At 34.6% G+C, this 24512-nt stretch overlaps 1 protein-coding gene across 4 annotated transcripts in view; it reads right to left on the bottom strand.

The window, feature by feature from the left end:
- Positions 1–24512, bottom strand: part of cnih3 (cornichon family AMPA receptor auxiliary protein 3) — a 68350-nt gene that overhangs the window by 13677 nt on the left and 30161 nt on the right. For 2 of the 4 annotated variants that reach the window (XM_021468659.3, XM_068215673.2), the window contains exon 4: positions 1383–1436. The exons of the other annotated variants lie outside the window; for them this stretch is intronic. In XM_021468659.3, the coding sequence (XP_021324334.1) occupies positions 1383–1436 (54 nt within the window). The remainder of the gene's footprint in view (positions 1–1382; positions 1437–24512) is intronic. 4 annotated transcript variants of the gene reach the window in all.

The following is a 24512-nucleotide window of genomic DNA, read 5'->3' as shown; positions in this document are numbered from 1 at the left end:
TGAGTAGATTTAATTTTCAGTCAATTTTGAGTTGACTACACTCATTTCATTTGATAAAGTTGACTGTTGGGTTTTACAGTGTATGGCTACACAATATATTGTTTCAACATTGATATGGCAATGTGCACATCTGCAATAGTCGCATCGGAGGGTCTGCAATGTCGAATCAGGATTATAGATGAGTAGGAGTTAAAACACAAATGATTAATAAATGAGTACATGCAAAGTGTAACCATAAAGTCACCAAAAATTGTGTCATTTGTGTTTTAAGGCCTTTTAACCAGTTTAAAGCATTCAGTAACTTTTAAAGTTTGTAACTTCAAGAAAGATGTATTCATGTGCAGATTATACAGTGTTATTTACGTTACCTTTAATTATTTAACCTGTCTACCTGAATACTGTTAGACTCCCAGAAAAAAACACAAAGCATTTATTTCATTTGTATCTTTGCTTTACTGTATTTACCGTTGCTTGTGATTTGATTTATTACACTTTATGCAGATGCACTCTACTACAAAACCATCTTATTATCATGCAAATTAATCCCAAATTTATAATTTATTCATTCATTTTCCCTTAGACTTAGTCCCTTTATTAATCTGGGGTCACCACAGCGGAATGAACTACCAACTTATCCAGCATATGTTTTACGCAGTGGATGCCCTTCCAGCCATAACCCATCACTGGAATACCTAACGTTATTAATTATTTCCAAATGCTATTCATTTAATGAGCTAAAGTTATTCTCAATATTGCAATATGTATCGCAGAAAATTAAATACTGCAATGGCAGTTTTTTCCAATATCATGCAGCCCTAGTGTAAGCTATATATTTTTCATGCTTCGATGGTTTGAGTTGTGCGTACATACTTTATAAATCAGGGGTGCCCAAACTCGGTCCTGGAGGGTCAGTGTCCTGCATATTTTGGTTCCAACACACCGGAACCAGCTAATCAAGCTCTTTCTAGGCATAATAAAACTTCCAGGCAAGTGTGTTGAAGGAAGTTGGAGCTAAACTATGCAAGACACTGGCCCTCCAGGACCTATATTAGACACCCCTGGTATAGATGTAAATCAAATTCAGTCTCGAAGTTATATGGAGAAAATACTATAGTTTTGCAATATGTTTTGACACTGATATTTATGCATTGATTGAATTTAACAAGAGTATTTTTACTCACTCAAATTAAAAATGAACAAAACAGTCACAACACACTATGTTCTTCTTAGGAGATATTAATATGTTAAGCTATGATTAAATGATGGTGGAATTAAAATTTAATGGAAGACAGAGTGCTTGATGGAATCAATAAAATCTTATCTGATCACTGGAGTTAACACTGTGAGTTTGAGGACATGGTTTCTAGGTTATGTTCGTTCACCTTCAGCTGAGGAAGAACAGGACAATTTTTGGCAACAGCGCTGTGCCAGTTTTGCTGTAAATGGACAAGAAAGTGGACTCTTAGGTCAGTTTGTTTAAGCAGTAGTTGAGATTGATTGCACATATGTCTACATCCAAAACTATTTCCAAATGTGTTGTCTATTCTCAGTAGATTTTCCTCCATGACAAATTCCTAAAGAAATTGTGGAAGAGGTAAAGTATACAACACTTATAAAAACACAATAGCCACAGTTTATATCTTCACATGCATCGACAAATAAGAATTTTGCAGAATCTAGGAGCCATTAACTGTGGTTGTATCTGATACAAACTGAAGGTCGGCTTTAGTGAATCATTTATCATTTAAGACAAAACCTCCTAAGGCACAAAAATCTCCTGTGGAGTATATTCACAGCAGGCTAAAGGAAATGTGGTTCAGGCCAACCTTTATGTAAAAGGGCTCATTAAAATCCGACCTGTCCCAGCTATTTAACCTTATTGGCGCAAAAAGGCCCAAAATATTTCAGCACCACTACAAAAATATCCTTGATTAAAAAAAAAAGAAAGGATGAATACTTCAGAGAATATCTAGTCCTGTGCAATTCCTGTCTGTGCGCCACACTCATTTTCATAACCAGATAAATATTAAACATACATTTCAGCATGTACAGAAATGAAAGACTTCAACTTATTTAGCATAAATTCATGTTATTATTCAAAACTGTTCCCTTGGTGAGTATCTATTCTCCTCAAGCTGGGGCTTATGGATAATTTCTTATCTGGGTTTCAGCTAAATTGTGAACTGCCGTTGGCAAAGCAGAGTTTCTCAGAGTTTGACTAAAACTTTACTCTCCTCACAAGAATAAATGATCTTCCTGATTGTTGTAATATAATAAGTTTCAGTATTCACTCTTAAAAAAAAAACATTCTAAAAGGACCTTTTCAGTGTCGCAACAGAAGAATCAATGTGGGTTCCCTATAAAACCTTTCAGTTAGCAGTCCTTAAAAGAAACATTTTTTTTTTTAAATATAGCTGCAAGCAGCAATTATCAGGGTTCAAGCAGTGATTTCTTTTTTTTTTTTTTTGGTGAAAATGTAGTATTTATCCTTTAGTACAGTAAATCTTTGACTAGTTCAAAGTGTTTAGTTTCTATAGAAAAACAGCATTATTCAACTTTTTACCAGCTGTAGTGTGACTAATCGGTTGTTAACATTTTCATGCTTTCAAGTGCATATTACTGTGTTATATGCACTCCCTGATTTACCAAACATTAGTTCTTGCTAAGGTATGAAACATTGTACAAAATACAGTTGCATATACGCATGTAAAATGCAGTATCACTTGTGGTGGCCTAGGTGCCACCTAACCAGTTTTGCCACACTGCATTGGGATTTTTGAGTCAATTGGGCCAGCAGTCCCTCAGTTCATTCATTCACTTTTTTATAATTTTTTTCGCATTGTAAAAAATAGCAGAGTTTAACCAACGCTATCTCACAGCAATTCGTACATTTTTATTTAGTGGCTATTTCAAATGAATTCGTACATTCTCATTCATACAATTTAGTATGATTTACTTATCCCCAATGAAGGTTGGGTTTAGGGGTTGAGTTGGCTGCCGCACCTCCTGTTTAAAATCGTAATTTTCGTACGACTGAACTTGTACGAATTTGCTAATAAACTGACAAACATAAAATAGTTACATTTCCTTGTGAGAGCAGGCTGGTTTGACCACATGGTGGTGATACAGTGACCTCAGATCTAGCTCATACATATGATTTCTATAAAAATTATCCCGCCCACTTTAGATGTTTGACCATTCTGTGGTAAAGCTGAATGGAAAATCTACTTTTAAAATAACTTTTAATATTCATTACATTAACATTCAATATTCAATATGCATTCCAGTGATGTAAGGCACTTGAGTCTGTGGCCAGTATTTGTGGGGTTATGAGCAATCACATGTTTTGGACCACTGCAGCATCAACATGAGACCTATTTGGGCTAGTCTTGGTGATGTTGCATATGGGGTGGATCTGGCAAAGTTTCAAGTCTCTACGACTTACAGTTTGGTCTGCCTGATCACTTTTAGGGCTTTTTTCCACTATAAAGAATCTTTTGTGAAATGGAAAGTTTCCCTGGAATTTAAAGTTTATGTATGGAATCACTGATTCAATTCAATTCAATTCAATTCAATTCAATTCAATTCAATTCAAGTTTATTAGTGCTTTTCACATTAATTATTTTTTTCAGGACTTCTAGTTGAGTGGGTTAATATGCTGTGTTTGTTTCTCTCTCCCATGCGTTTTTGATTTAAATTTGACATACAGCCCGTTTACTTTACCTGTGAACTATAAATCTGAACACTTCTAAGTAAACTATTATTTTGAGTAAACATGACCTCCAAATCGCTTAAACAGAGCAAAAAAATAAGCAAAAACTGAACCCTCTGCCAATGCCACTAATTAGCTGCACATGGTGCCGATGGTCAAACAATTGGATCAAAATTGACAGACCCTATTGGTAGAGTTTTAATCTTCCATTTCAATTTATGAGGAGAAGATAATTATTTTTTCAATAATATTTAACTGATGCCAGTTGAAAACAATTTGTTGAACGAAATGTACAGTATATTCATATTACTGATTTTAATCATGATTTTGATTTTGATTGTTTCTATCACCTTGTCCACCATCTTGATTTTATTATTTTCCCATTGAATTTGTTGTAATCCATTCTGGGATTGCATTCTGCCATTGTGGATTTTGGAGCAGAGTGACTGAGGGCAGTGAGAAATGCTGGATAATCATGTAAATATGGACTGGCAGCTGGTCTAGGAAGGGCCCATCTGGAAGATCGGCCTTTATCTGTTAGACTTCAGGGCTTCTGAACATCTGACTTACTTTAGGCACAATATTTTGTCCTTCATTTTAGGGGCAGACATAAACAAAAATGGCAGTTTTGGGGTGAACTTGTGTGTGATATTTATGTGACATTAATCTTTAATCAGCAGCCCAGCTGTGGCACTTACTGTAATAACAGCATGCCTTAAGACACCATGAAACCAAATTGACAATTCTGTTTTTTTAGAGCGTTGCCGTGTTTCTTATAAATCATTTATAAGTGCACATCATTATTTAAAAAAATCATACACTCTCATAATCTGTAATCAAATTAACTTCCTCTACCTTTTGCAAAGACATCTCTTCTCTAATGAAGTTTACTGGAGAGATGAGGGACAACCCATCACCCACATGAGATCGACCAATAGCCATTCTCAAGCATCCGATATTTTATACCAATGAAATGACTAACTTCTATTTACTGGCAACAGTATAAACCTGTAAAAAAGCTGTATTCCGTGTGTAACTACCCGCTGGTTATTTAAACAGTCCACGCTTCCCAAATACCGATGTTCATGCTTTTAGTTTATTGAACACCGAGAAAACTAAAGGATAAACAAATAAACAAATCAAATGTTTCACACAAACATTCAAAAGGACATCAAAATAAACAAATAATAAACAAAACAATCTTTAGTTTACCGCATTGGCCTGAAAACCAGCTGTAGAATAAGCAGGAGCATTTAACAGGGGCTTGCATTGAGATCTCACTATGCTGAGTGACCATACAAACTCTCGCAGGTTAAATCAATCAACAAGAATCATGTGACCTCCCACCCAAGCTAACCGGAAACAAAGAAATTTGTGACATAAACATACACCAATACACATTCACATAATGAAATACAAAAGAATAAGCAAAAATACAAGCTGACTGATCAGCGTCAGCTACACTGTGAACAATAGTACTGTTTTTCTAGAAGTGCCAAGATTGTTAATCCATTGATTTCTGGATTAACTATAATCTGTAATTATAATCTGTTAAACCTTAATTTACCTTTAAAATAATATTGAAAAAATTAAAATTGAAACTCCACCAATCGTAGAGATCTTTAACTCTGCACAGCCTTAAATCACCACAAATAATGTAATACAGCTGATGATTTCCAAATGATTTCCAATCTTTGTGTATATACTGTATAGGCATATTTCACAACAAACTTGAAATATTCTGCTTCAATATGACTTTAATGAACAGTTTTATATTTCTTTGCCAGTTTTATTTGATTGACATTCGCAGTGCATTATGGCATAGTAGTTATCTTGAGTAGCCAACACTTTATTTCAAGGTACAGTTTAGTTCTTGCTATTAACAAGTGAAAATAAACACTCAATATCTTAATAATAGGCAGCTAATAGGACGCTAGTTGAAAGTTAGAATTGTAATGTAATGTGAACTTATATAGTGCATTTATTGTGTATGGCCATACACCAAAAGCGCTTCACAATCATGAGGGTGGTCTCTCCACACCACCACCAGTGTGCAGCATCCACTTGAATAATGCGATGGCAGCCACAAGAAAATGCTCAGCAATGCTATAGCTAGAGTGGAGAGACAGTGATAGAGCCAATACAGTGGATAGGGATAATTGGGAGGCCATCATAGGTAAAGGCTGATAGAAGTAACTTGGCCAGGACACTCTTTACAAGAAGTTCCATGGGATTTTTACTGACCATGATCTCAGTTTAACACCTCATCCAAAAGACAGCGCTTACTGACAGTATAGTGTACCCTTCACTTTACTGGGGCATTAGGACTCACATAGAATGCAGGTTGAGCACCCCCTGCTGGCCTCACTAACACCACTTTCAACAGTAACCTAGTTTTCCATCGTGATCTCCCATCCAGGTACTGACCAGGCTCAGCCCTGCCTGGTTTCAGTGAGTAACCTGTCTTGGGCTGCAGAGTGATACAGCTGTGGTACCAATCAGAATTAGTATGTTTCAGATCTTTCTTTAAAACTGTTCAGTAAACAGTCTTGTACTTCTCTCTTTGTCTGATATTTGTTTCTTTTTCAATTCAAATCGAATTTTGAAATGTGTTGATTCAACTTGTTGCTGGTTGCTTTGGTTCATGGAGACCTTTATCAACTATTTTTCTGTATTTGGTTGACTCTGTACACTTGAAGCCTCTAATGCACATATTTCATCATTCAGAAAGTACCCATTTCTCCTACACCATTGCTATATATGTATGCTAATCATTAATCTATAGTCAAGGGCCGCTCAAACCAAAGTTCAGGAGTGCATAAGGTGTAATGTTTTAAAGTTTTCTTCCCATGATGACCCCACAAGAGCCTCTTCCGAAGCATGTAGCACCCCTAATGAGGGGTCTGCTGTGGCTGAGTGCTTTTTACTGTGGAGTGTCCTCTTCATTCACTTTCCAGCCCTCCGCTTCTGACACTACAGGTCTCTCCAATTAACACTGCTTACTGCTAATGACATGTCCCACCATTAGTGCAGAATGGAGTGGCCACCAAACCTGTGGATATCTCTTTAATGAGCCAATGCGTCTTGACAGTGTATATATTAAGAATAGCCATAAAAAAAAAGGAAGGGACAAATGCTGTCTACATTTTAGAGGTATTTTGTGGTAGACAACTGACCTCTATAATAACCGTTTGGGATCATTAAGACTTTCAGATTTTTTAAATGTATGTCTATTCAATTAACCAAGGCTTACACAAAAAAGAGAAAACATTTTAAAAATATGACTGATCTATCAAAACAAAATTGATTCTGACCAAAATGATTGTAAAATTATTACATTTCATTGCAATTTAAAATAGCCATATTTTTAATAAATATATTCCTTCAGAATAGTTATAATAAGCTGATTTGCTGTTCTGTTAAAAAAAATTGTTAGTACTCGTCATTAAGGGGACAGTTCACCCTAAAATGAACATTTGCTCCCTATTTACGCTCTCTCAAGTGGTTTCAAACCTTTATTAGTTTCTTTTATCTGTCAAACACAATCTTGACTTCCATTGTATGAAAAACAAATACTGTGAATGTCAATGGTTCCTGGTATAGATGTTTTTTAAAATATCTTTGTTTGTGTTCAATAAAAGAAACAAAGTCAAACTGGTTTGGAAACAGTAAAAGGTGATTAAATGATGACAGAATTTTCAGCTTAAAGTAAACTATCCCTTTAATGATGATAATTCTTATAATTGTGTGTAGAATTTTTTCCCACTTCATAATTTTGTGAAAATTATGATACAATTTAGAATAGCATGAATAGCAAGTTCAAATAAAATTTTAAATTTGAAATATTTAAAAATATTTGTCTTTACTTGCATTCTCTAACAATTGGATGTGTCCTAAATCAATAAAATAAATTTTAATAGTACTTTTGACTTATGACATTATTCCAAGAAATTAAGCAGTACAACAGTTTTCAACACTGATAATAATAATAATAATAATAATAATAATAAATCGTCACCTTAGAATAATAACGTTCTTTCTGCGTTCTAAATTTTTTTCATAACATATAGCAAACAATACGTGTGAACAGATCTCTTTTATACATTACCATGACAGAGACCCTAAATGTACTCTAAATGTAAATCATCAAATTTCTCCTTAATTTGCAAATTGGTGTACAACAAACAGGGCAAATGCAGATAAAACCTTCTAATTCTTAACAGTCATTTTCTGCTTGGTATTATACGGTTCTATCTGGCAGATCATTAATTCTAGCATTACTTTTCAAGAAATAGAATCAATCAACTTATTAATTTAATTTAAAAATGTATAAATCGGTGTTGCAACAAAATGTTGATGCTCGAGAAAGTTACATTTCTGCTTTAATGTTTTCAATTTATTTAATGTTTTAGAATGATTTTTTTTATTAAGCATAACATTTTATGTATAATTTATGTATAATTTAATGTAATTAATATGGTCATATTTATTGAATTATATGCTATATATGAACTATTTAATTATATTTTTGCATAATATGATGTATTTGCCCTTCAAGGCTTAATATCAAATTTAAAGACTTTAAAAGACAATGAGCAAATGAGTTTAATAAACACTGAAAAATGTTTCACTGACTATAAATACAGAAATAAAAATTTCACATTTTACCTGAATGTCAAAAATTGCTCAAAAATTCAACTTTGAATCTTAAATTACATTTTAAATACAGTTATTTTAAACGGGACCTATCATAAAAAATAAAAAAAAATCTAATTTAATAAGGGGTTTAAACACACCTGTGTGGCAACAGTGTGTGAACATCGCCAGCCTCTAATGATACAATTGTATCTTTCCTTCATTAGTATAAACAGCCCTGAGTGGAAGCGATCATCAGTCATTACTGTGCGTTCACACAAAAAGCAGTGAGATTGTCAATTAACCGGAAGTTGATCACCGGTGACGATAAGCTGTGAGTTGCAGTGAGGCGCGATGCGTGTTCGCCTGTGTGGGCGTTGAGGAGAGTTGAAATTAAGTCAACTCTATGGTAAAGACAGTGATGCAGTTCGGCGGCAACCAATCGAAATAAAGTAAAGGCAGACATCGTTGTCGCCAGGGTGGCCAGAGCAAACTTTGACATTCTCGCCACCTGCGGTGTGAACGCACAGTTAGAGTTTTAGGATGCACAAATGAACACTGTAGTCTCCATAGACTAACTTTTCTGCACCACATCTTTTAACATTTTCAGTTTTTTAATAAGTCAACATTAGTCCTGTTTTGAATCTGCCACTATGCTGACACTTTGTATCTCCACCCTCTTTTTAAAAGCAACAGTCACCAAAATAGCACAATTTGGTTCAAGGTTTAAAGGAGTTCTAAACACATATTTTTGTGGTATTTTGAGCTCAAACGTTACATGACACACATAAGCGACTTATTTTTTCTTGTAAAAAGAGGCGTCTTATTTTTTTTGAAGAATAAGACAGAATAGGCTTCTTTTAAAAACAGGGTTCAAAAATCATACTGTTCCCAAATGTTTGCACAGTGTACTGTATGTGCAGTAAAATAAATTCACATCCAGGAACTATTGCCTTTCACATTCTGTGTCCTCAGATTAGCTACAAAATGTTCTTGGCCTTAGCAGATCAGAAGAGTCGCTAGTCTCCAATTAATGTCTTTCTCTTTCAGCAGCAGCTAATAATTAACTACAGCAAAGAATTATACATATTTTCTCTTTAAAAAACACCTAACCCCATGACACAGAACAGCATATGAACCGGCTCTGTGATTAACTATTCAGACTGTGATTTTCACCATTTTGAATTTGAGGCTATACAGTACATGCTTCCAGGTAGAAAAAGAAAAGAAAAGAATATTATTAATATAATTCTTTCTTAAAATGAGTCTAGCAATGGAAAGATGGTCTCATCTTAGCTGCTGCCATATTTTTATGCACTGTGAAAGGTTTACATTTAAATATTTGATGTTTTATATCTTCATACAGTTTTTGTTTTGATGCCTTGATAAAAGAAGAAAATATATTGAATTGCGCTGTGAGCTTTTATTCTTGAACTTTTTTTAATAAGTTATTGTTAACTACATAATACAAAATAAGCACAACTGAAAACTGTAATATATTTTAAAGGGCACATATGATGAAAATGTACTTTTGTGAGCTGTTTGGACAGAACTGTGTGTAGGTCACAGTCATATTGGAGTGATATAAAAACAATAAGCCTCTTTTTTTTACATTTCCTGATATTAAAATAGGAACCAAATAGGGGCCCATTGCAACGTGATGTAGGAGTGCAGTTTCCCCGCCCACCAAATTGATTGACAGGTGCCATGTCTTCATAATAACATGTATACACATGTTCATAAACAGTTTTTGCAAGTCTCTGTGATCAGTTGCACCTCAATGATTAATATTATAAGTTTAAAAGGTTTTTTAACAGTGGATGTTTGTTATAAAAACAGTAAAATGGCTGTGTAATTCTTAACCACTAAAATCACCACAGCCGCATGGTGCTAGTAAACGAGCTTATATATTTGTGTGTGTAACTCATCCTTTCAGAAAGGCTTGAACAGACTCCACCACAAATTCATCAAATAAACTTACTTGGTATTTTTGTCCAGTGACCTTATTTCAGCTTCATCTGAGTCTATCTCTATCACTGACGGCTGTTTATCTGATGAAACGATTGAGAAGCAGACACTAACATCGGAGCAGTGGGCGGGGTGAAGCAGCTTATTTGCATTTAAAGACAGGCTACAAAATCAGCTACATAGTCCGTAGACACTAAAATTGGGCAGATTGTACATTTAATAACTAATCTGATGCGTATTTTGAGCTGAAATTTTACAGACACATTCTGTATAAGGGATTATATACTGTATATTCAGATTGTAGTAATGAATGTGAACTACAATTCTTGCGGAACACTTTATTTTATCAAATGGTAATAAATAATATGCATGATTAACCGATAACATTTACATTTGTAGTAGTATCATGCTATTTTTTCAGTCCTGCAAACTCAGAATAAAGCAATACATTATAACATAAATTATAACATAATTGAATAGTGAAATAAATACTTGCCATAGTAACTGATGTGAAAGAGAACACTAACCAAGCACAAAATTCTTAAAGTAATGAACACTAGTGCTGTACATTTATTCTGTGTTTCTATAAGTCTAGAACATCATCAGTAAAAGTATGCTCTAATTGCATAATAAATTCCCAACTAAATTAGCAAAATATTCACTGCCGGCAAGCAGAAAGGGTTCTTTAAGGACTCAAAAAGTACAAAAAGACTATTATAAATATATGTAAATGTAAGTCGACCTTGGGTAGGAGAGAATGACGTCAAACTGGAAGGGCTACGCTAATTGAAAGTTATCATGGAACACTGTGATTTTTAAGGCCAGAGCTAATGATACCACAGAGCAGATACGCACTGCCACACCTCTGCAGAGAGCACACTGTCTCAGAGACTGTGACAGGATAATAGGCCCCTGCTGCCCCCCTACACACCCCTGTCTCAGACCTAACAAGATGCATACAGAGACAAGATACTGTCTGATTACCAGCCAGATGCTGCTATTTTTAAAAGCCACAAAGGAGAATGCTCTTTTTTTTCTCCAGCATGCAGCGAGAGGCCGTCTATAAGAGCCTTGATAACAAAGGCGTATTTTTTTAACCGGGGTTTCGAGTATAGCATATGCATCATGGGCTGATAAATGGAAAAGTGCTTGAGATATTTTTTTACTGCACACGAGCGATCTGCAAGGCTCATGCAAATTGACTTGTGGACTACACCTGAGCAGCAGCATAGTTTAGTCTTGTGTTAGACTGTCTGATGCTTTGGGCTCGGCAAGAGACTCGGAACAGTGCAACAAAGCTCCCGCCTCATTCGCTTCTTTTCCTTTGAAGGCGAATGGAGCTTTTCCTCCAGGCAGAGGGAGGATTTCATACTGCGCCCCCAAGTATATCAGTGTAGGGCGTAAAAAAAGAAGAATTGCATTCCCGGCTCTAATGAGATAAGGATTGCTTGGGAAAGTATACCGTACTTGTGTGTATGTATGTGTGTGTGTGTGTGTGGGGGGGGGTAGCAGTTTACAAGATTTGTTCCGACTTGTGCATGAAAATGTGCATCATTCTAAATGCCTTAATAAGACCTACTTTGTAACCACTATGAAAATAATGCAGAATCCAGGGGGGTTACTTGTGTGCAATGTGTGCATTATGCTGCTTAAAGAAGCCACTTCTTTTAGAAAACACTATTGTCTTGAAGGGTTGTACACTGTAACCTATTCATTCATGTTGTCTCAACTTAAATTGATTAGTTAACAAAAGTTACATAACATAACATAAATTGTAGGGGATAGTACCCCCCAAAAAATCTCAAGACTTGTGTTGTTTCAGCCCATTTTAGTTTGAACAAGCAGCAAAACTTTTTTGACTACCTGGTATATAGTAATGTTTAGATAGGTTGGATGTGTTCAATTTATGTCCACATCAACCTTTTTAATTAATACTGTTATTTATTTATTTAAATTTATGATTTATATTATTATTATTATTATTATTATTATTATTATTATTATTATTATTATTATTGTTATTGTTATTATTATTATTATTATTATTATTATAATTATAATTATTATTGTTAGTTGTAGTAGTAGTAGTATTGTTGTTGTTGTTGCTGTTGTTGTAACTTACTGTAAAAAATGATTTTCGTAGAGTTTTTGTCTTGTTTTTAGTGCAAATGTCTGAAAATTCTTAAATTAACAAGAATCTTTTGACAAATATATTGTCTTGTTTTCAGAAAGTAATATGTAAATATGTAAAAAGTAAAAAGTATGTGTAAAAAGTATGTACATGTTTTTCTCTAAAAAAAAAAAATATATATATATATATATATATATATATATATATATATATATATATATATATATATATATATATATATATATATATATATATATATATTAATCTGCTTACACTATTGGCATATTATTTAGCTTATCTGAGGGAAAAAACTCCCAAAATTTGTACTTTTTTTTTTCTAAAAACAAGAAAATATTTTTTACTTGTCAAGAAAAGTCTTTTGGATTTAAGAATCTTTAGATATTATGACTAGAAATAAGAGAAAAGCCAATTTTGTATTATTATTATTATTATTATTATTATTATTATTATAACCACTACTTTTACTAATATTACCATTATTCTGGATAATCTTCCTTTGTCATCAGCTATCAGTTATGGGTGTGTTTTGAGAATAACGTGCATTAAATCAATCTGAGGCTCATCTCCCATTCCCTTGGTTGCGTCGCACCATGGTACATTTGCTATTGACATGGTGAGAAAACAGTTAAACAGCACATCTGCAGCGCACGGATAAAGAACGAACCTCCTCCAGTTGGCCTCTCTACTGTCTCTTCTCTTTACTCTTTATTCCTTCACTTTTGTGGATAAGAAAACGGTGTTGTGTGCACTCTGCTGAAGACATTAATTAGCCTACATATTTAATTTTGTTTAAGTGCAAATATTTGTTTTAAAGCTATTTCTAAATTCAGTTCTAATTTCCAGCAAACACATAAATATACAATAATAACAAAGTGTGGTCAAAAAACTGAGTTATAGTATATTCAAACACACATCCTTTGCCCCATATGGTACAAAACCTGACATTTGCGTATTGCTGTACATCCTGTGTGTATTGAACAATGTGTAAGCTTTAAGGCGCACAACTAACGCACTCTGTGCTGGACTTTAGACCAGCTGATCAATTGCGCAGTCTATTTCAGTTCCTCAAAATAGCAACGCTCCACCAATGCACCTTAACACATCTCTATTCTAGACCGGCACACCCATGAGTCCACAACACGGCGCAACTGAATTTGCTATTTAAACAATGTGGTACAAAACGGGAAAATTAGGGTTGCATTGGTCTGAAAATAGCATCACATCGCGCAAAACACGTCTTGCGCATTATTGCGGTCGGGGTATGATAGGGCCCTAGAAGGCACTCTACACATCACATCTGTCACAGAACTAGACTACACTACCCATAATCCTCATCTCCTCACACCTTATGCTCATTAACTTTAATTAAACACACACATCTGAAGGACATCATCACTGATTACATAGGCTATATATATGCACAATTCACACATGCATCTGAGTGCTGAGTCTTGTTTTCCTGTAGCAATCATTCTGATGTGTTTCCTCTGTATTACCTAGCCGTGTTTTCGACCCTTCCTTGTTTATACTGTTCATGTTTGTTTTGCCGCCAGTCTCGACCCTTTCGCTTGTTACACTGTTTACTCTTTGGATAATCTTCATGTTACTGTTTGTTCCAGCATCAAAACTTTGCCTGCCACACTGTCTGTTAAAACTGCATTAGATCCGACCACTGTTGTTAACCCCTCATCACATCCTCATTCTCACCACTGATGGTTTTTCATTTTCATTTTATTATTCTTGCTATTATTCCTGCTTTCTTTACACAATAGGTAGTATTACTGCCATCATGGTTTCTGTTTTGTATGCATGTTACACTTTTTTATGTTTCTTTGTTTCTACTTTGTTTTTATTGTTGACTGTCCTGTATTTTTTTTTGTTCTACTTTTTCTATTTGTGTGTGGTACCATCACTTTCACTTGTAAAGGAGCACATAAGCATAGATGTCCATGTGATAAAAGTAAACGTGACTCATCAGAACTCCCCTGCTCCAAGGTCCAGTTGCTCATGTGCTCCTTTGTAAGCATTCACAAAAGCAGACAGGGCTCATCAGAGGGATTCTGCAAGCTTTGCAGCTATACAGCCACATATGGAGCAGACTGCCTTCTGCTTGTTCAGAGACAGGACAGCTTTTGTTGCGGCGCCCAACACTCTGTCGTCAGTTTGTGGTTTGTCTCTTCTCAGACCTCTGGTGACCTAAAGCTACCCACAAGGCTTGCCATCTCAGACATTCTAACTCAGTTGTCTTGCCATAACAATTTGACTCTTGTCAAAATGTATTTCTTATTTGCCCTGCAATCAACACATTGATTGGTTAGTTGATTACCATCTAATCGTTAACTAAACTGAACTAAATATTCTGTCATCATTTACTCTAACTTTTTCCAAACTTGTTTGACTTTTTTTCGTTCTAATTTTGAGGAAAGCTGGAAAGCTATAATGATTAACTTCCATGGTTATTGATTTTTCTAGTATGAAAATCAATGGTTATAGGTTTTTAGCCTTAATCAAAGCATCTGAACAGAAAAACGAAACTCATAAAAATTTGGAAGTACTTAAAGGAGAGTAATATAAGGAAATTGTGTGTGAACTATACCTTTAATATGTGATCAGTGGTGTAAAGTAACTAATTACAAATACTCAAACTACTGTAATTGAGTAGTTTTTCTCAGGATTTGTAATTATTATTAAAACTAATAATGTGTACTTTTATTTTCTTTTGAGTACATTTTTAGTGCAGTATCAGTACTTTTACTCAACTACTTTCCTTAAACCTGCAGCCACTACTTCACTACACCATAGACACCATAGTATTGTCTATGGTGATTAGAAAAATCAGTCCTGTGAATGTTTAATAAGATCGCACATGGAAGGTATATCGCATCATAATAAACTCAACACATGGGGATTTATAATTGCAGCAAACTGTTTGGAAGCATTAAAAGTATTCAAGAAGATGTCTACAAATTTTTTACACGCAATGACCGAGAGACTGTTTAGATGCATGTCACTGATGAGAAGATGGCGAACGTTTACTGTATGAAATGACCTTTAAAAATGAAAATCAGGTTGAAATCAAACTCAATGTCAGGCCGACGTCAATGTCCAACGTCCAACCTAAAATCAACCAAGTCTAATCTAATCAACAGCTAATGATGTTACAGCTTGATGTTGTGTGGATGTTACCAATATGACGTCTATCAAATGTTGGATTTGACTAATAAACGTCAGTATTTGACGTCAATATGACGTTGGTTTAAAATTTTGGCTCGAAGTTGGATTTTGGTCACTTTCCAACACAACCTAAAATCAACCAAATATCAACATCATTTGATGTCGTTATTGGACATCATAGTAAGATCGTCCTTAGATAATGGCTTGACATTGAATTTTGGTCACCTGACATCACAACCAAAATCTAACCTAATATTAACGTCTTATGGCATTGTGTGCCAGCTGGGCAATAACTAAATTAAAGTGCACTTGAGAATGTTACGTTTACACACATCTACATATTACATGTCAATTCATTTGCTTTTCACACCATAATAATCCCTACTCTTAAGGACTTTTGAAAGGGCTACTTTTTACTCCTATTTTGAGTAATATTTATAAAAGATACTTTTACTCTACTTGCACTACTTTTTAGGTAAGTAATGGTACTTTTACTTGAGTATGATTTTTCAATACTATTTCCACCACTGTATGTGATCTTGTTTATAGTAGATAGTAGAAGTAAATGATCAAGAATATCCACTTCACCTGTAACAGTTTAAGTTTTGGAAGAATAGAATAACCTTTTCATAAGACACATTGAAAGTAGCTGAATGTTCTCTTGTTCTCTACAAGTTAAAATTCAAAGTAAACCACTTTTCACCAACATTTAGTTTAAACTGTTTGAAAACAACATTCATTATTTTTACTGCTCCATTTGGTGTAAAAGTGGTTTGTGAGAAGATCCAACATCACAGATTGCAGATCCTTAGTTTAAAGGTCTTATCAAATGTTTGATTGTCTTTCCTTTTTCTTTTCTTTGCTATCATAGCTGAAATCATGTAACCATCATTAGGGTGGTTTCCTGGGAGAAATGTATATCATACGGGGCTTTTATGAATGATCCTTTGCCTTTTAACCTCACATTGTCATTTCTGTTTATCGCACATTCTGTGCAAATGCCTTTGGTGATGAATGTGGAGTGAAGTGGAGTGATGAGAGGACAGAAACGTTTGTACTGCAACATCAAAAAGTAGCTTCTCGTTTGAAGAACAAACACACTGCGTTGGCAACCATAGGGGATTACGCCGCGCTCCCCCGGTGGACGCCTCTGATTGGCTGATGGAATATTGACCTTGACCTTCAGAGTGAGAGAGAAAAGCTAAGCTTAACAGAAAGACAGGGTCAGAACAATGATGCTAAACTGCAGGGACAGAACTTCACAGCTAAATTAAACCATCATTATGCTGTAACTGTAGTTTTAGAGAACAGTAATGATCATGTACACTTTGTACATCTGTTTTTTTTGTTATCACAGACATTAAGACTAAATTAAATGTTTTTTCACACATTAGAATGTATCATGTTTATTTTTTTTTCCTGAGCAAACATAATTACTAACTTTGTATGTGTGTGTATATGGACATTTACACAAAATGTGCAATAAACAGAAATAAAAAGATGGAGTTAAAAGGCAGAGGATTATTCATAAAAGCTCTGTGTGATATCTCAGGAAACCTCCTTAATAATGGTTGAGTACATGATATATAATTACAGATATGAAAAAGAAAAAGGAAAGAATCAAACATTTGATAAGACTTTTGAACCAGGGGTCTGCAATCTATGATGTTGAATCATCTCAGAAACCATATTTACACAAAATGGAACAACAAAAAATAAATAATATTGACTGTATTCGAACAGTTTGCCCTGAATGTTGGTAAAGTGGTTTTCTTTTTATTTTAATGTGTAGAGAACAAGAAGACATACAGCTCCTTTCTATGTGATTTTGAAAAGGGCTATTTCAAGCCAAAACTTTAAGGGGATAGTTCATTTACTTGTTTGAGATTCACTCTTCTGTTGAACACACAAGTGATATTTTGAAAACCGATCACCATTGACGTCCATAGTAGCAATGGATGCAAATCCATAGAACAAATCCTATGGAAGTCAATGTTTAAAGATGTTCAACTTAAAAAAAGATCTTATTTTGTGTTCAACAGAAGAAAGAAACATGTGTTGAATCCTTGTAATTCAAAAAGCTTAAAATCTTTTCACAATAAAAAAAAAGTGTTGGATTGTGTAGGGTTATAATAAGCAGTGTTTACAGTATAAAACACATTACGACTATGAAGAGTCCTCATAAACCACCAATATCAACATGTGTGTGTATAAAATCAAGTAAAACAAGAATCAAATAAAGTATAAAAAATTAATTCAAGGATGTTTCACAAAATAATATATACAGTATGTATGTTTATACATAGAACAGTTCTGTCTGGTACTTGAATCTGATTGGCTGATAGCCGTTCAATATTTTGCAAAAAGCACTGGTACTGCCTCTTCACCCTTGTGTATTTCTCCGCCCACATACAGCAACAAGCAGAGGACACTACAGTTTGACAAATATTGCTGCTGTTAGACAACATAATGTACTTTTGAGGCTTTTTTTAGTGGAGAATGTAGTCGTTTAGATAGCAATTATGCAGTTTATTTATGAGGATAGTCCCTGTTTTAAAATATTTATGATTTCGGAGAGGCCATTAGCCTGTCATTGAGAAGAGCAAAGACAGTTGACCTTGTCCATCCACAAGATGGTGACAGAGACCTCATAATAAGCCCATGGAGGAGAAAAACAGCATCATTTCAAACTTCAGCTGATCAAGTCCCAATCCCAATTCTATTTTTGTACCCTACCCCTATCCCATGGCCCTTAAACAGTATGAAGGGGAATGGCTTCAAAATTTACCCCTAAGAAATGGGACACCTCTACAGCACCTGCACACATCATCATATGTCATCCCGAACTCATGCTTCATATGCGATCGGGACGATTGCGACTGCTGTAGTTATTCCAGTTGTGTTGTTTTTTGTTGTTTATCTTCAGGAAATCACTGAAGGCATATATCATGTTATCATAATGATCTAATGTGGCAATAAGATCGTATCTGAACTGCGTATTTACACAGTGGCCATATTCATCTATGTAAACAAAAGAAACAACATTAACATTATAGCAGACACTGTAAAAAGCTCATTCCCAGCCACTAGACTTTTCTGACGGGGTATTCAAGTGTCATCGACATCGAGTGACAGAATGTTGTGGGACTACTATACAGGAGTAATTGTTATGGATTATTGATAGCAAAATTGAGCTGTTTTTATTTTAGTTATAGCTATTTGATGTTATATGATGGTCAAGCATGATGGTAAAATAGGAGTGCCGTTATGAATATATTAAAACATATGCTTGTTTATTGTATGAATTCATAATAATGACAAAAAACACTAATTTGTGGATCTCTTTACTTTCGGGTACAGCTATCTTTCCATTGTGACTGGTGTATTCTGGGAAATTTTCCTACCCCTTGGTTTCGAGTGGGGTCCTGAAAAATCTTCATTCGAAGGGCTATCTACTCCTTCCCCTTAGCCTTTAAGCTAAAGAGCATTGGGACACCCTAACCTCTTCATGGGAACGTGCAAAACAAGGGGTAGGGTTAAGGGGAAGGGCTAAGGAGTAGAATTGGGACTGGGCTCAATCATTATACTGTAAAACAGGTAAATGACATTCTAAGTCGATCTCTCTCTTTTGTACGTTGTAGTGCTGCATTTATACCATAGTAATTGTAGTGGTTTGAGTGTGAGATGGTTTCAGGAGTGTATTTTGTTTTGGCCACTCTTTGTTTAACCCTGAGTTACTTTTTTTGTTTTTGCCACTGCAGACTAGTTCAGTGTAAAAAAAAAAAAAAAAAAGACAAACACAACAGTAATCTAGTAGCGTTTGCACTGCCCTGGCTTTTTTCTGGGTTAATTACTGTGATTTCCCCATCGCAACAGAGAAATACTAAGAAATGTCTGTAGACTGATGGCACTTCTTGCCGTTCAGCCTTATAATCTTTAAATGTTAGCAAAATCACCTGTTTTGTCATCACTTTAGACATAACTCTAGAGAATCATTCAAACACTAGCTCTAAAATAACGTTTGTGAACTGGCAACGGTTTCTGCTGTCCTGATGTCAGCTGCAGCTGTGAACGAGTGGCGGAAAAAAGTAGTTCCTCTCCAAAATAATTTTTAGACTCTCCATGTTTGATTTTCTTTTGTATACACACGATAATGCTGTCGAACTGTTGTATTAACGCAATATCACACTTGTAGCAGTGCACTCCTCCCACCAGTGCCGGTATACAGCCATGTCACGCTGCTAATTGTGTGATATTGCTTATTTATATTTGTATAATAATATAATACTCGTGATATAATAATTGTAATTTAGTAGGTTTTACTGTTGAAAAAGAGATGGTTTCTACTAATTTAAATTAAGTACAACCTAATAGGATGACTTATTCGTTTATATATGACAATAAGTATTGGTCAGAATGTTGTTTTACATGCATTTTTATGTTTATGTGTGTAAATGACCGGTATCTGAGTAATGGATCCTGAAAGGACGTGTTAGCAGTTGTCTTAAAAATATGCTGCCGCTTTGCACGGAGCTCTGCGTGACTCAGCATTAGTTTGTCTGACAGTCTCCGAACTCATCCAAACAAACCATTATTCCTTTTTATTCTCCCAGACGTTTCACGATCTGTGTGTTATGGTGAATCCTCACAAAACCACACAGATGTCAAAGTCTGACATTCATTCTAACAACTAGAAAACATGCATGTTAGTTTGCCGGCTGTGAAAAGTACCCCACACATTTGGTAAGGGAAAATAATCTATTGCTACTTTAGTCACTGAATACCTGAGAGCAGAGATGAACGTCACATTCTGATAAAATGCTCAAAACACAGACGCACTCAGCAATAAAATATAGTCACACTAACAACAAAACTGTTTATTCTCTCCCACATAAATACACAAAACTCTTATTTGCTGAGTAAAGAGATCCTGAACTGTTAGGACCTGTGCAGAATAGGAATGAATGTTTATTTACTCTGGTTTGATTCTCATAAATGATCATTATGCTCATGTCAGTCAAAGCAAAGATTCCGTAACCCATTATGAAGTGATAAGAGCCTTAAGCTAAGTGTTTACAACAAAGATAATTAATAATGATAATAAATGACAAACAGCAGGCGTCGTGTGCGTGAAGATCCCCACTGAGAGACAAAAAAGAATGGGAGGATATACGGCAAGCTATTATTACACTTAAATATGAATCATACTAGTATCTATTTTTATACTACCAGTACCTAATTTAAATGTAAAATTAGTTAGGCTAAATTAGGCTGCTAATCCTTTATCTTTAGTTAGTAGTAATTCCTAGTTTCATTGCTCCTTTGCGTTCAGAACTGCCTTAATCCTCCGTGGCATAGATTTAACGAGGTACTCAAATATTCCTCAGAGATTTTGGTCCATATAGACATGATAGCATCACTCAGTTGCTGCAGATTCGTCAGCTGCACATCCATGACACGAATCTCCTGTGCCACCACTTCCCAAAGGTGCTCTATTGGATTGAGAACTGGTGACTGTGGAGGCCATTTGAGTACAGTGAACTCATTGTCATGTTCAAGAAACCAGTCTGAGATGATTCACGCTTTATGATAATGGTGCGTTATCCTGCTGGAAGTAGCCTTAAAGTCACTTAAAATCACTTAAATCACCTTCCTTAAACAATATAGTATCTGGATCCAGCCTTTATGATGCAAGCTGAGACTGCATCACTCAGCGATGCAATGTCAGACACAATGCACTCAAATGGAGCTAGTGACGTCACTGTGACGTGTAGGGTTAGGGGTGGGGTTAGGTGAGGCCATTAAAAGCATTGGATGCAGCCCTGATTGCACTGCACCAGGTCTGCATCCAGACCCCTCTCTCCTTAAATCCCATTCTAATGCACGGGTTTTAACTGCAGCCGATCGGCTTAACCATTTCTACATGCCTGTATGCATTGAGTTGCTGCCATGTGATTGGCTGATTAGAACTTTGCGTTAACGAGCAGTTGTATAGGTGTACCTAATAAAGTGACCAGTAAGTGTATAATGCCAGTATGGCAATTTAATAGCATAATAATGCTATAATCTTTCAAAGAATATCAAATATTTTATTCCTTAAAATATTTAGTCATTGGAATCAGAATGTGAAAATTATATTCTAAATAAACATAATTATAATAATAATAATCAGTGTTACCCAAAAAGGGAAAGGTAACAAGAAATAGAACAAAAAGTAACTTTAAGGTCATTTTAGACTTTTAACAAAATGAGGATGAACAAATAAGAATTTAGAACCACACAGAATAAGTACTATTAATAACTAACATGTACTGCACACAGTATAGGGACCAATTCTCACTATCAACAAGTTGCTTTTTAGCATGCCTATTATTAACGCATTGACTACTTTTTTATAATATATATTCATCACTTTTTTTTAGATTGCATATTACAACAGATTACACGGTTACATAATGATAATCATGTACAAACAAAAAGGGGGATATGTTTAAATAAGGTAAAGCGTGTTTCCCAAGTTTGTTTAGACCATGATACTACGATACTCCCTCAGAGCCTGTTCTTATTGTAGCAGACTGCCAAAATTTACATTTACTTTAGGACATTATTAAAGGGTCTCCAGATATCTTTAAACACATTTTGTTTTTTTGACAATATACAGTAAGTGATATTTTCCATTGACATATGTGATGCCATTTCTTTTATCCACTTTCCAATTCTAGGTTAATTTATATTTTTCTAATTAAAAGCAATAATACGTTTAGCTTGTTAAGTACACATTTCTATGAATATGACCTCTTTGCTTTGTAAGAGAGGACTGACAGGATATAAATCTTAGAATCAAATGGTAATTTCTTTAATAAAATTTGGTCAATCATGTTAATAATATCTTGCCAAAAGGCTTTAACTTACATTCCAAAATATTGGATATTTATTAATACTTATACTGTATTTCACATGATTTTAATCTACACCCCTAATTCTACCCAACACCTAAACCTCAACTACTACCTTAATAGCTATTACTAAGCAGCCAAACAGGAGTTAATATAAGCAAAATTCATAGTTAAAGAATTATTAATAGCAAATACTGAATCTTAAAATGAAGTGTGACCTAAAAGAAACTAGGTTCTAAAGCATAAACACAGAAACTAAAGAGTAAGCACTAATAGATAAATAATAAAAAAGAATTAATCAATGGAAAAGATGCTATAAAAATACTAAATGGTCTATTTACAATTGCTAAAACATGCTATAGTGATTGATGCACTGCATAGATGTCACTAATTTAATGGGTTTAACACATTTGATCACAATTCAGACCTGTGAACCTAAGTGTGGTGTTTGTAATATTACAAGCAGTTCAGCTCGAGCACATGTGATGCCCTTGTGGACACAGTTTTTTGTCAGACAGTGTTTTCTGTTACATTTGCAGTCAGGTGAAACCGAGTGACAGCAGAAACCTTTTCTGCTAGTTGCACATGCACATGGAGCAGCTGGGACTCGAGACGACCAGACATATTACTCATGAAGGCGTTCTGCTGATGTGGGCACAATATATGGGACATAACAGGTTCTGGCCTTCTCTAACAGCGCCTGGATTCAAATGCTCAAACACAATTCTTTCCAGTTTTCATGCTAAAATGGTGTGAGGAAACACTTTAAAATACTTTTGGTTAATATATAATAAATTATTAGGAATATAATAGTGACGATTAGAATGTTTTGCTGTTTAAAAAAGAGTGACTAAATAATGAACTCATCTAATATAGCCAAAATGGTAAAGCTGGTGCTGCAGTTTTGTCAATATGATTTTAATGAGCTTCAAAGAAAGCTGAAGCATCAGATGTTCCATACAACGTTTTATTAGAGACCTCAAAGAGGATTTTTGAGGTGTAGATATTTCTAGATATTTTCTTCTTCATTTAGAAGGATGTTTATTTTGTAATAAATACAGAAAAATAACTTTATAGGTTTGAATAAGTTTCAGATTCACACAATCATACACTACGGCCAATTTAGCTGATTCAATTCACCTATACCGCATGTCTTTGGACTGTGGGGGAAACCAGAGCACCCAGAGGAAACCCATGCGAACAAGGGGAGAACATTCAAATCCATTCAGAAATGCCAACTGACCCAGCCGGGGCTTAGACCAGCAATCTTGTTGCTGTGAGGCAATGGTGCTACCCATTGCACTATTGCCCATATGACCATGACCAATATAATATAATATAATATAATATAATATAATATAATATAATATAATATAATATAATATAATATAATATAATATAATATAATATAATATAATATAATATAATATAATATAATATAATATAATTATGGTATCAAGCCTCCATACACTTTCAAATTATTTCTATGTAGGCATATTTTGATATAAATGTGGAATATTGTTTTCGTAAATTTAATGAACAGCTTTTAAATTACCAGTCATTTATACTTCTGCAGTTCTATCTCTTATTTAAGCTGTGATTTTGTTGAACTTTCATGTGCTTCTTTTCTTTAATCAAAAATAATAATAATATTATTAATCTTGTATGAGGCCAGATTAGTTCATAAACCTTTAACAATAACTTTGGATGTAAAAATATGTATATATAATTTAGTTGTTAAATTCATAAAAGTACCAAATGCACATTTGATCAGTCAATAAGCTGTGTACTGACCAATAGAATACTTACTTTGAAACAAAACATCACAAAAACTAGACCCCACTCATAGAAATATGTTCATCTATACTATTTAATATATAATTAAATTTAAAACACGTTTCCAAGATGTTTCAAACTTTCGTCATTTGGTAAAGTCTGTTCCTCGCCACTGTTGCCACTGGCTTGCTTGTTTTGG

This window comes from Danio rerio, chromosome 20 (assembly GCF_049306965.1).
Source record: "Danio rerio strain Tuebingen ecotype United States chromosome 20, GRCz12tu, whole genome shotgun sequence".
In the NCBI taxonomy this organism is placed as follows: domain Eukaryota; kingdom Metazoa; phylum Chordata; class Actinopteri; order Cypriniformes; family Danionidae; genus Danio; species Danio rerio.
The sequence above is the reverse complement of the archived record's forward strand: the minus strand, read 5'-3'. Positions and strand labels throughout refer to the sequence as shown.